General features: G+C 33.3%; 1 protein-coding gene across 5 annotated transcripts in view; it reads right to left on the bottom strand.

Annotated features, from left to right (window-relative positions):
- The window catches only part of SNX29 (sorting nexin 29), a 140,854-nt gene that overhangs the window by 82,424 nt on the left and 37,215 nt on the right, over positions 1–21,215 (bottom strand). For all 5 annotated transcript variants that reach the window (XR_014572872.1, XR_014572873.1, XM_083800741.1 and 2 more), the window contains exons 14-15: positions 15,686–15,768; positions 6,095–6,201 (exon numbers count right to left, since the gene is read on the bottom strand). Coding sequence is in view for 3 of the 5 variants with exons in the window: in XM_083800741.1 (XP_083656867.1) it covers positions 6,095–6,201; positions 15,686–15,768 (190 nt within the window). In the remaining 2 variants the exon portion in view is untranslated. The remainder of the gene's footprint in view (positions 1–6,094; positions 6,202–15,685; positions 15,769–21,215) is intronic.

The following is a 21,215-nucleotide window of genomic DNA, read 5'->3' as shown; positions in this document are numbered from 1 at the left end:
CTGCTGCTCTTCACCGTCATTCATTTCCATATACACTATGTGCAAGACTGTCAGGTTAGAAAAGTGATCCGAATGCAAGCACCTCAACAACATTTTTTAAGCTAAGCCAGTTTGCACCACAGACCTAGAAACTACTGTGCCATTACAACTGCGGGGTAGGTAGGTGCTGTGATATAGAAGGAGGATTTGAGCAATAGATGGCTGCGTAATTGATAATTGCCACTAAAGATGCCATATAAACCACAGCATGTGTTTAACCTGAAGAACTTTGTCCATGTTTTCCCAAGTATGTGATTAGGTATAATAAAGGGTACTGCCTCTCCCTGAAAAGCTCAATAACAGCCTTGAAAACAGTAGCCTGTAACAGCTAAAATACAGGGGCTAAGATAAGAAATAACCATGGTTAACTGTAAATACCACACTACTTTTTCCTCGCAGAACAGACAGCTTAACACCATAATTATTTACTGTTATCTGAATAAGCAGGGAGACTGAAAAATAAGTTTATAAAGAAATTTAAAAGGTGACCAGTGTGCACATTAACAAGTGGATCACTGACAAAGTGCACAGCAACTCATGGGCACATCAGTCTTTGCCTCAGAAAAGAACACCAGGACTACACTGCTAATGAGAGAGGTGCTGTACACATTGTTCAGAGAACTACACGTTGTATTTCTAGAGTTGCACAAAAAATCGCTCTTGCTAATACACTTCTAGCACGAGTGCATGTAGCAACTTTGCTTGTGTGCTGTGAACTCTTGTGGGCAAACAGCTTGTCCAGATCCTTCCGATTTTTTTTTTTTTTTTTTTAATATTTGGACATGCATTATTACTGAGAAAATAAACATATACATAAATAAACAGATTTCACAATTCTTATGAAATAATACAAATTTTTGTAAAAACTAACAAAAAAGTCTACCCTTGTGTCAATACGTACTGGCCAGATGAAATTCCATCTCACAATATTCCAATAATGGTTTAACCAATAAAAGCTACATAAGGGTTTGATGCCATAAAAATGCACTGACCGATTTAATAATTTAGGACTGTTTGCTGTACTCATTTCAAACACAAGTAAACTAACATTTAATAGCAAGGCTGCATGCCATGCTAAGGTATTTAAATAATAAAACTAACAATTTCCAAAAGGTATCACTGTCCATGATGCACTGATCTATCCCATTTGCCTGCTGAATGGAAACTCACACTGCAGGCAAGTACACTAACAAAGTAGCTGCCAGTAACTAATACAGCTGGCCAACTTGCACTATTTATTCAATACTAACAAGAGACAGAGATTTTTAACTTTTCACAGAAGGTATTACTTTTTAGATCTCTCCTATAAGCAAAAACGTGCTATTATTTAATAGCTGTATTTATAGGCATTCTGCTCTAATATCAAGGGAAACAATCTACGTCTTTATACAGTTGTCAAAAATACAAAACTTATCTGCATTGATTTTCAAATAGGTTATGTAGCTAAATGAAATGGTGCTCAGATAATTTTAAACTAAGTTTTTAACATTTCAGAGTTTTTCTCTAACAAGAAAAAATTCTTTTTATTCTTCTCTTAAAATGTCATTAACAGGTAAGAACACATTCTGTTAGAACAGTGAAAGGTTCTAGGTTTACCAGTAGCTTGCAAAAAAGAAGTAAAAGAACAATTTATTTATTTATTTATTTTTACAAACAAGAGTACAAGAAAAATTGGCAAGCAGTGAAATAGTTCTCTGTAGTCAGAGCTGTGGTGTTTTTTTAAGTAGATACATATATTACTATATCACTGTCACAGCCTTTCCACATAATCATATGGCGTTAAAGTGGTACATTGTGCAGACATTAGCAAAACTGCCGTATCAAAATTTCCCACTTTAGGATTTCAATTCTGGACACAGTCAAGAAATTCATAACAATATACTGTTATTTGCTAGGTGAAATTGAAAGACGATTCTACAAAGATGCTGACTCTTTCTGGCAAAGCTTTTAGTGATTTAAGGTATCTTCCCTGACCAGATGTCTTACAAGATGAGAAAGAAGTGTGTAACAAAAACAGACAAACAAAAAACTGTGTTCATGATGAAATGCAACAGTCATATTCCCATGTCTGAAAATCCTCTAATCTTCAAAAACATGGATTATACAATAACATACAATTGAAAAGTTTTTATTAAATGTAAATCTGAATTTTATAGACTGAATGGGTACCTCTGAGCTTCCATTTACTCACAGTGAGAGCAGCACAAAGAGCCTTAAAGAAAGTCACACAGATGCTTTTCACAAGATACTATCCTATTTCGGTACTCCATTACACAGAAGTATGAAAGGTCAGACATTTGAAAGTGTTTAAAAGACTCACCTACCCAACTACAGGGATAAAAATCCATAATTTACCCTTTTGTGTAGCTGCTGAATCAAAAAGAAAAAAATCCTTAAGATAGCTTAAAGTCTTCAGAGCTTTTTGAAATGAAATTGAAGATATTAAAGTTAAAACTCAATCAAGAGGGCAGTTTGAGCAAAAATAATCAGCAGCGTGGTTTTGAGGCCTCAGGATGCAACTGGCCAAATTACTTGTTCTATGAAAAAGAAAAGAAGGCTAGAAAATTGACCAGAACTCTGCAAAATGGTCAAACCTCGATTTAATATCCAAAATTACCCTTTGTAGATCCTGTTTCAAGTGTTAGAAATGATTCAACTACTCAGAAAAGCTGCATCTTTTTTCAGAAACGTAATCTTTTCATCAGAAGTCCAGAATATCTGATATTCGTAAATAAATTCTCAACTCTAATCTTCTACTGAGTGTACTTATTTGAATAAAGTGATTCACACCAAGTTCACATGAACAGCATACACACACCTTCCGTGTCAGAAAAACAGTTTCCCAACCTCACGTACCAAATGTTCCCAGACAAGTTTTTCAGGCACAACAATACAGCTATCACATAAAAAATTAATTCCGTAAGCTATAGGAAAAGGTTCAAAAGAATATTTTCAAGTTTGTTAAAAGGCAAACTGCAGAATTCTAGTGAACTTGACTTTTAAAACTCCCAGATAATTTATGTAGAAAAATTCTGATTCAGAAATGTTTCTTGTACTGGCTTCTAGAAGGAAACTCCTGGAAAGCTGGAAAGGATTGTGCTTTTTATTAAAAAAAAAAAAAAAAAAAGACATTTTGCTTTGCCTCCAACATTCTTATAGAACAAATATTTCTGCACAGAGATGAGGGTTAGATATATCGTGATAGTTTCAGGATATTGGAAGCCTTTTAGTCCAATAGAGGAGCTAGCCTTCTCATTCCCTAGTCTGACAGGAATCGTCTATTCCAGGAAACAGAAAATTCAATGTAATTTATTGAGTCTTTAACAGAGCTCTCTTGTAATACTATTTAGTACATCATGAGCATATTCTACAACTTAAATTGATGGAATACGGGTTAAAGCCTATTTAGGTTTGTTTACTAGTTCATTACTGGACTACAAACATAGAAGACACAAAGAGAAGTAATAGAACCATTAGAAATAGCCTCTTACAGATAACAATCCCAACACAGGTCTACTTGTCAGGACGTGCAAACAGATATACCAGCTGCTTTAGGTTTTTGTTTGTTTTGCTTCATTTTAAATCCGTAGCAATATCAGGTGTGACATGAGAGCAAGTCTTTAGAAACTGTTTATTTTGAGCTTAGCTGCAATGCAAGCTTTGAAGAATTTGTCTCTCCCATGGTGTGTTAACAGGAAAAATTCCACTGATGTTATTCTGAGAAACCTTGCATAAGCAGGACAAACCAAATGGAATGTATTTATAACTTACATACAGCAAACAATGCAGGGCAAAGGCACAAAATGTAATGATTTTAAATACATCTCATTATTCATGGTTTGAAAGTTGTATAAATCCACCTAACATACTTTTCTTCTGATACAAAATAACCTTATAGTCCCAAAGCATATGACATTAGAAAATGAGTGCATGCGTGTATGTGTAATGCTAATGGTAGCCAAAGACCTAGCAACATCCCACAAGCTTTCAGTCAGGGTTTAGAAAACACTATGATAACTATATAGATAGTTCACTACTATGTCTGAAAGGAAATATTCCACACAACATATTTTACGTAGAACTTTTACAAAAACTTCTGTAATGCTGTTTTAAGCGTAAGACCCCAAAAAATTCAAGTTTCTTTACTCCTTCAGAATTTTAAGCTGCAGGGTTTTGCTCGTTTGTTTGTTAAATCTACCTGGTTATATCAGATTTTCTAATCATATTTCATTAAATAAATAACTTTGAAATTTTTAACCTGTATTAAAAATATGGTAAGAAACTGAAATAATATATTAAGTTAAATAACTAAATGTGTTATCATGAACAAAATTTTCCTAATTAATAGTCAAACCATTGTTTTAATCCTCTTCCCAGCTAATCATTTCTTCAAGAGAATTTCTACCAAGAAGCTCAAGGGGACCTTTGTCTTCAGTTGAAATAGTCTACTAGGCACAAACTAACAGTCTTAAAACTGCTTAAAGTCTGAACATTTTTCAGACCCAATTATAGCTGAATTGAACTGCCAGAAAACCTTTCAGTGGGGTTTCCATCCTGGTCCTCAATGTGGAACACCGTACAGGCTAACTTCGCTTCTCATCCTTCACTTGTGGAAAGAAAAAGGAGTGATGATTTTCGGCAAGTATGTCCAGATTTTAACAGAGGTTACATCTATTTTGAATACGTGAACATATTTTTACAGACTGGCAAGTGAGAGTTCCTCTTCTGGATGTGATCTGCACCAAGGTTTCCCAGCAATTATATCTGTTGCTGTGTCATCAGTGCTACTGCTAACACTGTCTTCCACAAAAATCAGGAGTGTTACCAATAAATCTTTCAACATGCAGAGAAGCTGAGTAGAACAAAGGAGGTTACTCTTAAAGCTGAAATATATTTTACCTTTGGTCTTAAAGATATTCTTTTGAAAGGTACAGAACAGAGGAAAGAAGTCAGAAGAACCCATCCAAAGACATGCATTATGGAGAAATTTAGTTTCACGTGGTCCTATGAGAAAAGGATAGCTATGTACAAATGTTTTAGAAGAACTGTATTTATCTCTTTGATGCATGACTCGAATTTTCAGTCATCTTCATATTAATCAGTTAATATAAGTATCCAATTTCAGAGTATTTTGGGCAAGCGAAAGACATAGAAAGTTGTTTTACTTTTTATAAAAATGTTCATTTAATATTTCATAAGAGAAATGGGTATTAGATATTAAATTTCATTACTTATGTCTGAAAAATAATTTTTATTTAAATTTAGGATGAATCCCTAATCTTTCTCTCTTCTTATTTTTTCTTTTAAATCTAATGAATTTGATATTACTCCACCACAAAGAATCCTGTGTTATGATCACGTTAGAAAAAGTTCCTATCAACATAACTAGTAACTTCCAGTATTCATTTCTATACTGCAGTACTCCATAAGCCACATATAAAACAACATAAAAATGGAACAGAATGGTACAATCAGAAAACAGTATAAAAGCAAAGAAAAAAGTGACAGATTTCTTTATATCCTCAGGAAACTTTAAAGCTCAACTCACAATACAACAAAGCTTGTTAATTATGTACTGTAGCTTATGCAATGTCTGACACCCATTATTTCACCAGCTTCAATTATAAGTTTAAGGAACTTGTTTACTTATTAAAATCTTCATGAAAGTTGTATGTCTTAATGCAGTAAAACATTCTAGATCAAAATTGATAGATGAAACCGTTGTTTAAACAAGTGTGGTCCATTATTTTTGTAAACTACAATATATTTTGATAACAGTCAATTTTAATATCAAATATGAATGTGTATCTTTATTAAAAGTATTTTTAATCACCTAAATTGCTTTAAATGGGCTTTGAAGTTGAATGAACAAAGTTGTATCTTAACCACAGAAGTCAGAAAATGAAACCTTTCATTTTTAATTCTTAGAACAAAAATCAGAATTGTATTTTAGACTAAAGGGGGAAAAAAGACAGCTAAGGAAAAGATGTTTACACAGCTTCAAGTGTTATTTTACCATTATGATCCCATAAGATTTGTACAGTGCAGACTTTACCTCAATCAATTTTCTTTCATAAGAGCTGGCTAGTTCCTCGTTGTTTTCTACTTGCTTTTGGTCTGGAATAGTAAATTCACCATCAGTGCTCCAAATGTTTGGCAGAACTAAAATAAAGAGATACCTCAAATTACAATGATAAATTACATAAACATTTAAGACAATCTGTTTAGAAGTAATAGCTCTAAAACAAACAGTTATTAGAAGTATCAAAATAAGATAAACTATTTGAATAATATAAAATATTATAAAATAAATGCTTTTATATCGTATAAAATACTATAAAACAATATTACAAGTACTACAGTAAATGCTTCGGGGAGCTTTCTTGCAAGCACTGTTGAGGCAGGTTTTCTCATCTTAACAGGAAAAAATGCAAACAAAGTATTTGGCTGTTTTGTAACTATAGCTAAATATGTAGTGACTCCAATTCATACCCAAAGCCTTTGTAAACTAAGCCTATGCTTCTATTTCTATTTTTGTTTTTATTTCCGTTCTAAAACATCATTTCATATTACTTGCACAGGACTACTCACACATCATAGAAATTACAGACAATAAGGCTGAGAATAGGCATTTCATACTTCATCTAATATCTAATATTTCCTTTTTTTTCCCATACAGCAGAATCAGCTGTAATTATTTTATTCCTGACACTTAATTGTCTAATTTATTCTTAGAAATCTTCACTAAAGAATATTTCATGCTTCTGTGCACAATCTATTTAAATGTAAGTATTCTTCTCAGAAAGGTTTTCTTGATAACTACTCAAACTTGCTTCACCTGCCATTTAAGCCCATTACTTTCTTATCCACACTGAATGAAAACTGTTTTATCCTATTCCTATTCCCAACTACCATTTACATATTTGAAGATTACTCGAAGGCATTTTCTGAGTAAGTCTCTCTCCCCCAATTTACACAAACTCCAATTCAACTTCTCTTCATAGATCATGAATTTCTGGAAAAAGAAAACAAGATAGCACATATAAAGTAAACAAGCCCTCATCAGAGAGGTTTAATAAATGCTTCCACTGTTTTTCAAAATCTAGATTATACATACAATCACATTAAGGTAGAGAGAAAACTCCATAATTCATTTGATTAAATGCCTGCAAACTGACTTTTGATTCATATAAGAATATATAAATTCAGAAGATAATTAGTATTTGAAATTAATTTTGAAAGCTATTTTAATATCTAATTTTCTTGTAAATCTTCCTTAAAATTTTCTCACTGAAGACCTTCAAGATCAGCATTTTATATCAGCATAAAGTTTGACTACATATGGCACTTTTGTTTAAACAATTGTGCACAAAGCTTTCACAATGTGATGAAAAATGTCTCTGCACATAGTCAGTATTCCCCTTACATCTATACATCTCACTTGCAAATGACATAAGAGACTACAGGAATGACATATCATAATTTATCATGGCTATTTTTGCACTTACTATACTCAAAGTAACCAAAAACCTAGGTCAGCAAGAAAGCTAAGATGACTGACAAAGACAGAAAAGAAGAAAAGGCAAGATACAGTAAGAAACTAACATCAGTTTTACCAAAAAATCTTCATATTAGTTCACAACACAGCCCTCTCATTTATCATGGTTTCCCAAAACCAACATTTATAAACTGCAATAATGTGCCTATCGAGAAGACTAGCATACATTTCAGGAAGGCTGTAAATTAACGTTAACCCTATGCTATGCTTTCCTTAACTACCAACGCAGAGAGAACCCATAGGATTATCTTATTACAGAATACCTTCTCCATAGACCAATTTGTTAAATAAATTTGTTAAAATTAAGAGGATTATTCTTTGGATTTCACTTATTTAATACGTGGACTGCCATGCACACTGTTTTATTTTCATGTTATGATAGAAAGAAATAATTAAAAAACTCTAAGTATCTGATTTGAAACCTTCCATGTTACATAAAATTTAAGGCAGTGGTTTTACTGTTTATTTTAATTTTCAGACCATATATATTTTCTAAACTTCATAGTCATAAGCCATTAACAATATAAGAATAAAATTGTCATAAATTTAATACATCTATTTCTCCCAGTAAATCAAAACTTTGTGTTGTGATTTATTCTTAGGTGGTTACTGCTTAACTCTTGGAATGAAAAGAGCACATGAAACTTTTTAAGCTTTAATCGCGGTTATGTTAACTGAGCAGACTTTTTAAGACTGTTCATTGAAACAGTAGTCTGTTATGAAAATAATGTACTGACAGTTCTCCTTTTTAAAGCCTAAATGTAGAAACTATAGAAAACAATGTAATGTAATTAATTAACAAGGAGTAATTAAGTCAGATTAATAACACCTCAAACTGCCATATGAAAATGTAACTGACGGAAACAAAGCAAGGATTTTATGGAACATCAAGGAGAAAAAAATAAATTCATACCAAACTAATCCAGTAAATCATGTGCTACACAAGATATACAATAAGCAGTGTAATTTCATATTTATTCAAAGACTTAAATCTGAAGTATCGGATGTATTGTGAAATGAGTAAGCTGAATAGAAGTCTTTCTAGCAAGCTTTTAAGCTTGGAATGCCTGCATTCTACAGAACTAGGGAAGTGCTACAGAGATGCACACAGGTCAGAGGAAGTCTTATGCAAAGGGGTTGGCTGGTTTGTTGTTTTTAACATAACCAGAAAAAAATCCTCATTCAATGGACAGTTAGCTTTGATACTTGCAGTTCCTATACTCTGGCAAATGATTGTTTGGAGGAATGTATCTCAACTCAAAGTACAAATTATTTTTCTGGAAGTTCAGTATTTGCCTCCTTTAGCCAACCTGTGGTGAATGAAGCAAGCAGGGTTGTCATGGAGAGATGTTATTCCCAGACACGTCCTCATTAAACTTTTGGAAATTCTGTTGAGACTTCTACTGGACTTGGGCCATCTGTCTAGGATTTCCAAACAACTGGGATGTAGTAACAACAGCTGCTCTAAACATGGCACTGAATGCTAGGAAACCCCACAACTCACTTTCTTTGCATGCTTTGTACAATGCATGCATGAGCATACTGTTTCTACATGGAACATTCTTTAAAAAAAAATATAGCAACCTTAGAAATAAAACACCCCAAATCATATCAATTGCTATTCTCTTACAATGGCTTATACGTTTTGGATATTTCTAAGACAATCCTCTTTTTTATCATTTTATATATATATATATATATATATATATTTAAACTTGGATGTATATATATATGGATGTACATTTATTACTTTATTCATAAAAATACCGTTTTACGTTATTTTGTATACCAATATAAAAACATTGAAAAAAATACTTTGGGGGGCAGAAAGAGATGTATAAGCCACAAGAATTTCTATAAATGAAAATACTTCTCTTGCCCTGACCCCAATCACCTGCGTGCTAAAAGAAATACAGTATCCAAGTAAACTAGATGACTGGAGATTAATTACCATTTCAAGGCGAGAGACCTTAAAGCTAATCTGCAATATGGCTAACTGCCAGCCATGCCAAGTGGCCAGATACTCCTCTTATAGCAGGAGCTGCACAAAGCTTTGCTACTCATCATCCAACTCCTGCAACAACTATGCCAAGAGGATAAACATCACGCTTCCATAAATACATGCATTTATGAGTTCACAAAGTTTACTAGTGAATGTCTACAGTGAGCTCTGAGTAAGAAAAGTCATTAATTTTTAAACAAGGAGTGAGACAAAATTGTGACTCTTCACACTTAAAATAAAAATATATAGGAACATTAATCCTTAATATCTGACTTCACTAACTATAAATTGGCTTTACTTTAAGAAATTTATTAATACAAGTGGAAAACATTATTAGAAACTGACAAAAAGGCTACCAAATAAAACTCAATTTTCCTCCTGCCACTCTAATATACAATGGTCAGCTTCTAGAAGTTCTTAGGTATGCCCCTTATGTTATTCATTTGGTTAAGCACTGCTGATGAAACGAATCCTTTCCTGATTTAGCTTTTAACAATTTGTTACATTTATTAAAAGGTCCTCCATTAAAATACGACTCTACTAGCTGAAACAGCTTTTGTTAGATGAAGAAAGGATTATTCCAGATGGCAAGGCATAACTCAAGATTAATTTTGTTCTTTCACTGGACTTTGTGCTTTCACTTTATGCTTTCAAAAGCATGTTATTCCTTGTTTTCTTGCAAACACAATATTAATTGCAAGTTGATGTCTGTAGCTCCCAATTCAGATTAAGAGCCAATTCACTCAGTGCCTTTTTGAAATTAAGATGATTACTATAATTTTTAATTTGCAATTCCTTTGTTCCTCAAATTTTACATGATTTTGTTCTATCAGTTTATTACTTGATAAAGAATCATCTCTTCCTGTTTTTTCTTCATCTTAAACTTCAGAAACAAACTACTAGTAGCAAAAGATTCTCATTCTTCTAGCCATCATTTATTTATGGTAGCAGAAACTCAGCTTTGTGTGGTGAAATCTTAATTTGCTATTCTGTTCATGGCACTAAAATAAAAAAAAAAGTAGTCATACACTGAAAACAAAAAAGAAAAACAAAGAATGACTTAACTTACATGACCAAGGTATGCTTTTCATACAAAAGCACTACACTGAATTCCACATGGAAAAGTTGAAATCGAGGGCTCCTCAATGCCAAAACCTGCCCTTCGTATTTTGAAATACCAGTTAAATATCTCAAATGATACATTCAAAGACAATATTCCTTTTAAATTAATCAGGAACACAGAAAAAGAGGACTATGCATTTATCACTCCTACCACTTCTGTGTGGCAGACTTCTGTCCAACGGTAAACCAGCAATGAACACTCCCACACAAGCAGTCCTAGGCAATGCTACCTGCACTGCAAGGTAGAAGGACCTTACAGGCCAAATGGCTTTAATTTCCATCACTATAAACAAGGTTCCTTGTTTAAGAAGGATAAAATATTCACAGCATTTTAATTACTTTTGTTTCATAAACTTACAAGAGTTCTAATACATACTACAAGTTTCTCCCTACAGATTGCAAAGAGTGTTCTACTCTCAGAAGTCACCTTTGATTTTCAAACTGATTTTTGTATGGCTTTTACTGAAGAAATGCGTACTTACTTTGAATAATGCTTTCATAAAGAAGGTAAAATTAACATTCCCCAGATGCTTCTTCCACTAATTTAAATTCTCTAAAATTTCCATAACATCTTTCTGTTAATGTTTTTTTTTTATGTTCATGTATATATTGTTTTAATAATGAAAAAATATTCAATTACCTTTAATATTAGCCTAATATTAAAGTGAGAAGCTTTTCTTATTCTAGTGGCTGCCATCAGACAGTTTATAGATTTGAAGACATCATCAAAAGCACAGCTAGGTAACAACAACCGAATTATAACCAAAAAATAGAACCTTTGGATAAAAAAAAATAATAAGGTGGTACAAATATAACTAAAGCATTTCAGCACTCCCCGCCCCACATATTTTGTGAAACTTTCTTAGAGAAGGTTAGTCAATTAGCTTCAGGAATCTGTTTGGACAAATGAGCAAAAAATTCCTTGAGTACAAAGGGTCTAGAATTATTACATCTCAGCAGGTTTGAAAAATGGTAGACATCCAACTCCTGCTGACAGCTGAGAAACAAGGATGTTCATTAAATGTTTAAATACAAGTATCAGACTGCTCAGTCGATACTACTTAGCACTCACTTTGAAAGCCGGTATGGCATTATGAACTTGACACACTTCTGAATCTTGGGTAACTTGTTTACAATCACACTTTAGAAACCAAACACTCAGCAAGTCACCCACCTTGAGGCAAACTATTATGCTGAATTTCATTTATAGTTTTAGGAATCCATTTAAAAGCCATACTCAATAGCATCTGATCTGATTTATTGTAGCAGCCATGTTGAATACTCTCTATTTATAGTCATAAAAATAACAGTAGAAGCTCAATTATTTTGAACCTTTAAAAATAGTTCCACAGAAATTCTGAACGTATAGCATTCTAACATCTGTAATACATGTAAGAAGGCTTTTGTTATGATATCATTTGCAAGAAGAGATTAATCATCATTTAAATTACCTATTATGATAACATGGGGCAGTATTGAAATTAGTTGTATGCAACAGTTTAATCATCTCTGATGAGGACAATTTCCTACCATTCCAGCACAAGATGATGGCCAAGTGTTTTCCAAGTTTAAATAGAACAAAGCTCTGCTTCTTTGTCTACAAATAAGTCTAAATGTCCAGAACCTTAATCTACGAGTATGTAAATTAACATGCAAGAAAGAAATGAGAATTTCAATTAAAAATGATAAAAGCAGAGAAAACAGTAGTTTCTTCATCCTATTGTCACAAGATTGTCACAGTCTCAGATCACAGTAATAAAACAGATCTTACAAATATACACTCTAATCCTTTAAACATGTAAGTTAATTAGGAACAGAATTAGCTCCTAATTAATTAGACAAGTGTTATGGTCACTTTACATTATATCATAATTATGTATGTAATTATATCACACTTAGTTCATTAAGCTTCAGAGATACCATTTTACTGAATGGCCAGAACTCTAAATTTATGCTGCAAAACTGCTTCCATATTTTCAAAAAAAATACTGTTTTCTGCTGCCATGTTTGAACACAGGAACACTGGAATCCTTTAAAGCACTTACCACAATTTGTTTGTTACTAAACAATGAAAACTTTTGGAAGTCTTTACACTATGAGTGCCAGAAGCCAAACGTGGCGTAGTAGGACTTGGAAATTACACCATGAGTTTCATCTGTCCCAGAAGATGTTTTCCAGCCTGGACCCCATTTGCTAACTCTATGTGCAAGTTCTTTACAATATAAACAATTTCTAAAGACACGGGGCTGATACAGAAGTCCTGTGATCACTGAATAAAACACAGCATACTAAATTCCTACGTAAACTAAGGATTTTGGTCTATATTTATGTCTTGTTATGAGTAGGAGATAGTACAAGTGACTGACTTTGAACAGGATGCCTGGACACAAGAGGTTTGTTTGGTTCCTTGTCTGGTTTTCTTTATCACTTTTCTCCACTCTGTTACATGCGCAGTTTTCTACTTCTTGTGAAGTAGAGGAACACTTGTGATGCCTATATTGCTCTTCAGTGATCAATATTCACATTTCTTTCTCTATACATATTAGTACTCAGGGATTATTTACATGCTTAAGTACTGTTCTGCGTAAGAGGACCCAATACTACTAAAAATTTCATGTAAATCACCAGTGGCAGAAGAGAACAAAAAATTATTTGTTTTTGTTAAAAAAAAAGAATGTTAAGTTAAATTATTACAAATAGTTCATGTAGCTGAAATTTATTCTGGTCACTAATGATAAATACTATAGACAAATAGTGTGGATTGACTTAACATCCTTTGAGTGTGAAGCATACATGTACTCAGTTTTAAGAATGTTGGTAATGTTCCACCCCCCTTTTTCATCCAGCAAATCTGACTATCCTAATTCAGTTTCTATTCTTATCACTCACTAATTTGCATAATTTTAGCATGGCAGAATATAGCTAGCCTAGGATTTTTTTTTTTCCTTTTCCTATAATTAGGCTCATCATGGAAACTGTCAGTATCTAATGAAGGATAATTTCTGCTATTATAAGAAGCTTAAGAGATGTTTTTTGTGAATAACTCTTAAGACGAATCACTATGCTCCAGCAATGTCAGAAGTAAAAACGTGTTCTTACAAACAACAACCCTTGAAGGATGAATGAACTTTTCAAACTTTTTAAATTTAAGGTGAATATAGTGACTAGACCTTAAGGACAGAATTAATCTAGTGTTCATTCATACAACCACCTATATGACCACAACATAGACAATTTAAAAGAAGAAAAAGAAAAAAAGACTGTGCCAATATCTTGAGAGCCACCTACTCTCTTGAAGAATCTTCTGTAGTCAGTAGCAATACAGTCCCACCCGAAGATAATTCAAAATCACTATTCCAAGTCATCTTGTCATAGACACTTCTATCCCCACTGACCGCTAAAGAAACACAGGTAACACTGCTGATGACTTATCTTTCAGATGAAAAATTTGCTAATTATAGTCAAAGAGACTTAGCAGAGAAAGCAAAGTGGTTGGTCTTAATACAGAGTCTATTTCAGTCTACACATACTGATCTCCAAAATAGATACCACTAACACTATAATCTAGAGTTACCAAATTCTTACTTTTCAATAACACATTAATTCATAGATTATTTTTTGAAAGAAATTTTTGTCTGATAGCTTTTTCTGGAACATTACTTACTGAAAAGAAAAAAAAAAAAGTACAACCTCCTTCATAAGACTTTCATCGACCAGAAAGGGCCCTGTAAAAGTAACTAGAAAACTCTATATTGGTGTTTTCCTCAAAATATATCAAATATGTTATTTTTACTATCAGAGAATGTTATTTTACCATGGCTGGAAGACATAAATAGGTCTTAAAATTACACCTTGCTAATCCCACTTGCATGTAAATTATTTTATTCGCTGTGATGAAGATTGAGCAAACAAAGCAAGAACATCCTGATTCAGCAGTGTGACGTATAGGGAATGTTTGTTCATTATTTCTCATGGCTATATTAAGAAGGGAACAAAAGGAGTCACCCAGGCGGCGGTAAGAACCTTGAGACATCCTGCCTGTTGATGTCTTGGACATAAGATTGAGAGAACCTTGTGTAAATAATACAATTGCCAAACCGATAACCCACTGCCCTATCTTAAGACAAACTAACATGACCAATTACGAAGGAGAAAACACCACATACCAAGCAGAGGAAGACTACGGCCTTCATCTGCGCGACCACCAGAGGGACCAGAGACGACCCTAGCAACAATCGACGCAGCCAAAGTACTAGAAAGGGGCCACGTAACCCCGGAAGAACTTGATGATAAAAGGAGACTGCGAAAAAGGGGGGGCACGCGCCGTTTGGAGGAGCATGGACTCCCCGGCCGCCCAGCACTGTTTTGCTTGCTTTTTCGCTTACTCAATTTAATTTAATTTAATTTAATTACTCAAATTAATTCTTTCTGGCTAAAAGAGTAATTTATAACAAGCAGTAATTTGATCGTATGCCATCATATAAGATTATTTTCATTTGACATCAATCTGCATTACAAAACCGTTCACGCAACAGCAAATAGCCCAGTGAGAGATGCATCAAAGACAGTGCCCATAGAAACAGAATTAAACTTCTTTTGAGCTTTTATCTTCAACAGGGGGAGGGATGGTGTCATACTGGATAAGATGTGAAAGCATGAACCATTCCCCAGCCAAACAAGTATTGTTTTGTGTGTCTCAAATGTTGCTTATGAATTTGCACTTGCACGACACTAGGTAGTTGGTTATTTACAGAGATCCTTTTCAAGATCAATCAAAAAAAAAAGCAGATTCTTGTAAACGAGATGCATGGCTGTTCACTGTCTATTTTTTCATTTTAGATTTTTATACAAGTCTAGGAGTCACTTCCATCATTTAGTTACTATAACTATGCCTCCACTAAACTGTCTCCATGGCAGAAAAACAAATCCTGTGCATGGATTTTTTTCCTTCGTTTAATCCTTACCTTCCACTGTTTGACCTTCTCTTCTGAGCATCTGGACAGCTCCAACATACTTCTTAAGTTGCACTTTTAGCACCTCATTTTCTCTGTTGATAAAAAGAATAGAATAAGCAAATATTACTGTTTTCTCAAAATAGAGGAAAGACCTTCTCAGTGGAAACAATCATGCTATCTGTGATAATGAGCTTTATCTAGCTTGTGTCATCAAAACAAAAATAAAAAACCTTGACTTACACATTAAATAATGTCAACTGCAAAGTACTAGGAAAATTAAGTCTTCCAGGTATACATACAAGTAATGATGACAGACTACATATGTAACACATTATAGAAAACTGTAAACAGATTACCCTTAACAAGACAGGCATTTTATTCATGGGAATTTATTTAAGAATGAGAAGTCTTCAGAAACACTTGCAAATGTTTGATGACCCTTATCATACATTATCTAAATAAATATAAAATTGCTTTTAGTAATTTTTTGAGGAGGAGTTTCTGTGTCAAAATTTCAACCATATTACATATGGCCAGTCAAAACGCACAAATTTACACAGATACACAGTGTTTCATATGCTTTTGGAGCTGACTGATACACTAACAAAACATTTCAACTGAAACATTCAGTCCCACTTCAGTGGAAAGTGTGAAGGAAATATAAGCAAAACTGGACATCAGCTGTAGCAAACTCAAACTCCAAGTACTAGATTCGAGACCTTTCCAGGTTTTTTTGCCAGTTATCTGGCCTCAACTTCTTTTGAGTTATTCCAATTCCTTCCATAAGTGCAGTCACTCCACTGCATCGTAGTAGGTAGAAGTCAGTGATTTATTAGAGCAAGATCAGGAGAGTAGTAAGGTGTTCGTTTGTTTGTGGATTTTTTTGTTTGTTTGTTTTCCTTCTCCTTTGGTTGGTTGGTTTTTAGAGTACAGCTTCAAAAGACTATAATATTATCTAATGAAATTTAAAAAAAAAAAAAAAACAGGAAAAACTTATTTTAGTTCAGATGATACCAGTCTTTACCTGCAGTAATTTAAACAGCTACTGCATGTGGAATGGAGGGTTTTACACGGGTCTATTTTAGATTTTTTTATTAACATGTTTTAGAGACATACATAACACATATCCACAAGCCTCCTAATATATGTATATTTTTATCCAAATTGATGCTATATTCTTATTTCTATGGATTTCAAATCAGTTTTCAATGTAACCACAGCTTTATTCAATCATTTCGGTAGGTGGTTGCTAAATCATTGGGAAGAAACTATTCATTACCCAACAATCAAATTTTAGACGAAGCCCTTGAAGGTTTTATGCGTTTTATGATGTTTTTCATTTCCTAGGCTACAAAGAACAAGTCAGATTTCAGGTCTTCCACAAGAGATGGCAGGTGATGTTCAGAGCGGGGGGGGGGGGGGGGGGGGTGGAATAAATAAAATAAATAAATACAGTATAACTACATGCTAAATAAAAACAGATCTAAGTAACTCATTCAGGAAAAAAAAAAAGCATATAAATGACACCTGGACAAAAAGATTTATCACCACAGAATTGTACATGTCTGCACATAAATAACTATACTCAATTACAATCTACTGAGGTTTAAGGACTCTCATGACAGAATCATAAACCATCTTGCTTCTGATTTTGAGAAGAGATTCAGCACCTGTCTATACTGTGATAACACAGAAGAAAATAGGAATTTTTCCAATATTGTGCCTATGGTGCAATTTCATGATAAATAGATGAAGTACATATATAATCTCTACCCTACTTATGATAAAACTATATTTTCCTATACTTCAGGAGAAAAAAAAAAAAAGACTTTCTTGCCAAATTCCCTTCGGGCTTTTGGAAAATGACTATGTAAAGACATTAATTTGAAAAAAAAAAAAAAGCAATTTCTCATGTGTCTCAACTACAGAGGCCTGAATACTGTAATTAAGCTTGTGGAAGAAGTATCAGATGTTGACAAATGCTTTCTGTGGAACTTACTCCTAAAACATGTCTTATCTCTAAACTCAGGCTTAAAAAAAATCCAAAAGATGGCTGCATCTTGTTAAAAAGAGTTCTTTAGGAAATACTATAAAGGTACCAAATCTCCAAATAATCAAAAAAATGACATGAATATCAATAATAACATGAAATAAAGAGCTTACTGCAAGAATATGTACAGTTCATATATAGAGCTGGGGCTAGATGGCCTCCAGAAATGTCTTCCTACCTGAATTATCCTATGATCATGCTATTAGGAAGTGCAAAACCACAATTAATTGTAATTATATTTACAACAAAGAAAAACAGGGTGTTATGTATAAGCCCTAAATGAAATATGAAACATGAGAAACATTACTCGTGGCAGCGGACGTTGAATTATATATAAAGCATGAGACTATAGTATAAAACCAACCTTTGAAAATTTTTTTAAAACTCTAACGAAGAATAATGCGATAAACCTAACTGCTCATCATGAAAGAAACACCATATGCATGATAAACTGAGAACTATTCTTATGATAGCTTTGTAACACAGGCTGTGTTCAAATTTAAGTTATGATAGGCACTCTCTCTCAGCACTGATAACAAATCTGAAAAAGCAAGAAGTGGCTTTGTGGTTAAGATAAACGACTTCCTCACCTTTCTTACAAATTAACATCCCATTTTTTATAAACGTTTTCCTAAATTGTGGCATTTCACCAACTAAGTGGAAAAAAGTTAGTTAATAAAGGAATATTCAGATTCATTTTCACAAGCAGGGACAAGAGATACTTTTCCTCTCTAAGAAGTTGCTTAAGGTAAGCGATGCAATCATTTCAAGATGCACAACACATCACTGTACCCATCACTGAAGAGCTATGCAGCTAACTCTGAAGGAAGTACTGGAAAACAGATTAATATAAAATGCCAAATCAAAAGCAACGTGGCTTAAATAATACAGACACTAGATATGAGGAGGCAGATTAGGTTACAGAAGGTACATAAAAGTGCAAATGCTGCAATAAAAAAGCAGCTTGGTTCCCCTCCCCCATTTCCCTACACAGTACATTGTAATGCACATTTAATCTGCTTTTCTTGCTACAAACCCCATCCTTTGTAAGGGATGCTTTCCTCTAGCATCTCTGAATACAGTCTAAGAATATGCAATCTGAGATTAGCCAATTTCACAGTCAACTTCAATAAACCTCTCTGCCTCAGGAAGTAATGTAATAGTACACCATACAAAAAAAAAATCTCAATTAAAAAACAGTAACATTGCCAAGGAGCCACTGGCACAACATGTCCATGCAATTTGAGAAAGGCTCATTGACAAGGGAAAAAAAATAATAATAAAAAACAGCTTATAAAATAATACCAAAGTTTATTTATTCTATTCTATCAAAAGGCTAGGAAATAGGCTGAACGCTGAAACTGCTTCCTTTAAAAACAATCAGATAACTATTATGAAAGAACTATTCAAATACATAACATGGAAAAATGAGATTACTGCTACTTGAAAGTAAAATGACCTAAGAAGTTCCCCATTTTTCAAAGAAAACTTAGGAAACTCAGAAATATTTCTCTAACTAAGCTAGCATTTTGTACAGAAGACCAACTGAATAAGTCAAATTTGCAGATGTCCATAAGTAATCATTTCAGCATTGACTGCTGATGTCTCAATCACAGCGATATTTTTCCAGTGGCCCAGATCCTGCAAACAACACACACAGTCTTACTAAAACTAATATGATATCCATGTAAATCTGAGGTTATTGGATTAATTCTCAACTGAGACATTACCAAACTGCACTGCATCTTACCACAGATATTTAACACTAGATCTAAAATTAAAAAAATAAAAAATAAAAAATAAAGATCCAAGAAACAACACAAAGCTCTGTAAAACAGGATGAAGAATCAGAGAGAGCTGTTGCATTGCAAGATGCTATCATTGCGCTGAAATGTACCTGTGGCCATTTTCCGTGAAATATGACTGACAGGAAAGAGAATACTTATTTGCCTAAAGTATGTTCTAGTGACTTCTTCATTCAAGACTTAATTCTGCAATGCTACACAACAATGGGTAAAAACAAGGAGTGAGTTACGGTTACTTTTGAATGTATTGTCAATAAACCAAGCATATTATGGATGTATCAGGTGTACATATACATTTTTGATAGATATTCCTGTTTCTTTTTCTAACTGAAAAATAAATCTTCACAGGAAGTAAACAGCATCAGAATAAATGGTAAGCATCTATCCTAAACTGTCACTTTATTTACTAATAAATATAATTCCACTACATTTCAGATAATTGTTTCATTCTTCTCATTTCACAAAATGAACACATTATATATTGAAAAAAAAAGGGGGGGGAGTGGGGGGAGAAAAACAGTATTCCAAAATTTTTTAACAAGAATGACTGATCCTTAGCCATTAACTAGAATTACTGATCCTCGGTAAGCAAAGAACGCAAGATTATTCTCTTTCTTTTCTTTTTTGTCACCAGAAAGGCTGAAATTAGTGTTCACAAAGTATTCAAGAACATGTTTACATCAAATTCTTAGCAAGAGTTCTGGGGACAGACATAAATATACTTCTGATTATATGAGCTAATATTTGCTCAAACTACAATAGTCAGGTTGTTATTAAATTCTTTTTCTGACCTACTATCTTCTTAATTTTACAATTCAGGGAAGTTTTCTACTCTTGTCATGTGATTAACTGCTTCTGAGGTAAATAGTAAAGATTTCATTACTACAAAATATCTGAAAACTTGTTTCCTCTTACTCACCTAATGTATTATGCGGCACTTACAAATTATTTCCACAATTTTTGTTATTTCAAGTTCTTCAATACCAGAATTATTCAGATTGTCCAAATTCTGGGCTTAAAATACTAAAACTTAAAACTAAAAATGTTTTACTAATCCTAATATTGCAGCAGCAGCACCTACAGCATACAAAGTGAACCAACAAAAGCAATTTAAAAGAAAAATCTATATCCAAAAATAACTCTTACTTGCTAGAAAATGAGTTGCAATAAATCATTAAAGAAATGCATTTGAAGTCCAAAATAATGGTGATATTAAAATTTGTTGCATCTAAGCAGCTCCCAACATTGTTTTTATCATGGGACAAGACAAACTGACTTTCAGAAGAACAATCACTACAACACACCCAACCTCCACCATAATTAGAGAAATTACATAAAATTGTTTTAAAATAACATTTTAGTCTAAGTGAGCATCTCTTTAGATCCTGCTATAAAAGCTCCTTATCTGTTCTTTAAAAGGGTACACGCATGACAAATATCTGATTCACCCATATGTCTATGCAAATTCTAAAACTGTGGGGGAAGTGAGTCAAAGAAATATGAATATACAAATCCTATAACCTGCAACGTGAATATTAAATGATGATGTATTTGCATTGTCTCCATTGCCCTACATCATATGAATGTCAAACCCACTTATGCATATCTCTCCCTCCCTCAAACCACATATTTAGGTCTCATGTGTCATCAAAAGCAGAATTAGAAGGATTCTAAATATATTTAT

This window comes from Anser anser (assembly GCF_964211835.1).
Source record: "Anser anser genome assembly, chromosome: 15".
Lineage (NCBI taxonomy): Eukaryota > Metazoa > Chordata > Aves > Anseriformes > Anatidae > Anser > Anser anser.
Note: the sequence above shows the minus strand (reverse complement) of the source record. Positions and strands in the feature narration are given on the sequence as shown.